General features: G+C 52.3%; 1 protein-coding gene across 1 annotated transcript in view; it reads right to left on the reverse strand.

Annotated features, from left to right (window-relative positions):
- The window catches only part of GALNT17 (polypeptide N-acetylgalactosaminyltransferase 17), a gene marked incomplete at its 5' end in the record, with an annotated part of 154198 nt that overhangs the window by 74255 nt on the left and 78729 nt on the right, over window positions 1-1214 (reverse strand). The window contains one exon of the mRNA XM_027908092.1: window positions 693-810. Coding sequence (XP_027763893.1) covers window positions 693-810 — 118 coding nt within the window. The remainder of the gene's footprint in view (window positions 1-692; window positions 811-1214) is intronic.

Consider the following 1214-nt stretch of genomic DNA (forward strand, 5'->3'; position numbering starts at 1 on the left):
AACGCACAAGTGCCGTACTCCAAACCGTGCCTGGAAGAATCTCCACAGACTCTGCCATCCCAGGTTGCTTCTGAACACTGAATTCATTGCTTATGAATCACTTCAGTGTGTGCAAACACTCGAATCACTAAGCCATATCTAATATTGTACATAGTAATCAAGTGATGTTGTCACCGTGGAGCGTGTAACGATGAGGCGGCTCTGCAAGCGTGGGGTTTCACTGGGAAAAGCAGGTTTTGTCTGTTTGTGAACATGTTTTCTTTGCAGATGTACAACCTGGAGACTATTTTCAGGCTCTGTGTCTTTTGAGATACTCACAAGAGTCCCATCACCCTCCCTCAAGACTGTCACACCACAAAAACAGCCCTGTGTTCTTCCTGGTATTTAAGACACCTGTAACTTTACAGCCAGTGTGACAACATGACCAGGGTCTGTTTAAGCTGGAAATGCCACTTTATGTCGGTAGCTTTTTGCATCAGGTCAGACAGACAAGAATCCAAGTCAAAAAACTCCTCTCACCCCTAAAACCAAGTCATTTTCCCCCTTAAACCGAAATTAAAATGCTATAAATCCCACCCCTGCTCAGTCCCCCTGATGTATTCCAATAACTGCTCATGCCAACTTGTCACAGCGTTACTTTGGGTTCCTTAAATCCTGCTGGGTGCCATTTCTCTGGCAAATGTGTCACCAACCTTGATGCCCAGCTCGATGTTCTCCCCTCCGTACACGTCCATGCCGGGGTCCAGGAGCCCGATCTCCCCGAAGAACTTCCTGTTCACCACGAAGGAGCAGCCGATCATGGCTGGGGTCCTGCACGGGGAGAGACCCACAGGAACACACAGTCAGTGACACCCTCCAGTGTTTCATGGCCTGAGGGATGATTTCTGCAAAGCTCCTGTTGGCTTCAGGTGGTTCCTGCCACTGGTTATCCCGGAGACATCGCGGCAAGGAGTGAGCTCAGAATGCCAGGATGTGCTGAGCTGGGAGGGACCCCCGAGGATCCTGGAGCCCAACCCTCAGCCCTGCACAGGCCCAGCCCCAAGAGTCCCCCCCTGTGCCCCAGAGGATCATCCAAACCCTCCTGCAGCTCTGGCAGCCTTGGGGCTGTGCCCACTGCCCTGGGGAGCCTGTTCAGTGCCAACCACCCTCTGGGGGAAGAACCTTTGGCTGAGATCCACCCTGAGCCTGCCCTGACACAGCTCCAGCCATTCCCT

This window comes from Empidonax traillii, unplaced genomic scaffold (genome assembly GCF_003031625.1).
Source record: "Empidonax traillii isolate 1590-97213 ecotype Southwest subspecies unplaced genomic scaffold, ASM303162v1 scaffold1610:size235594, whole genome shotgun sequence".
Taxonomy (NCBI): domain Eukaryota; kingdom Metazoa; phylum Chordata; class Aves; order Passeriformes; family Tyrannidae; genus Empidonax; species Empidonax traillii.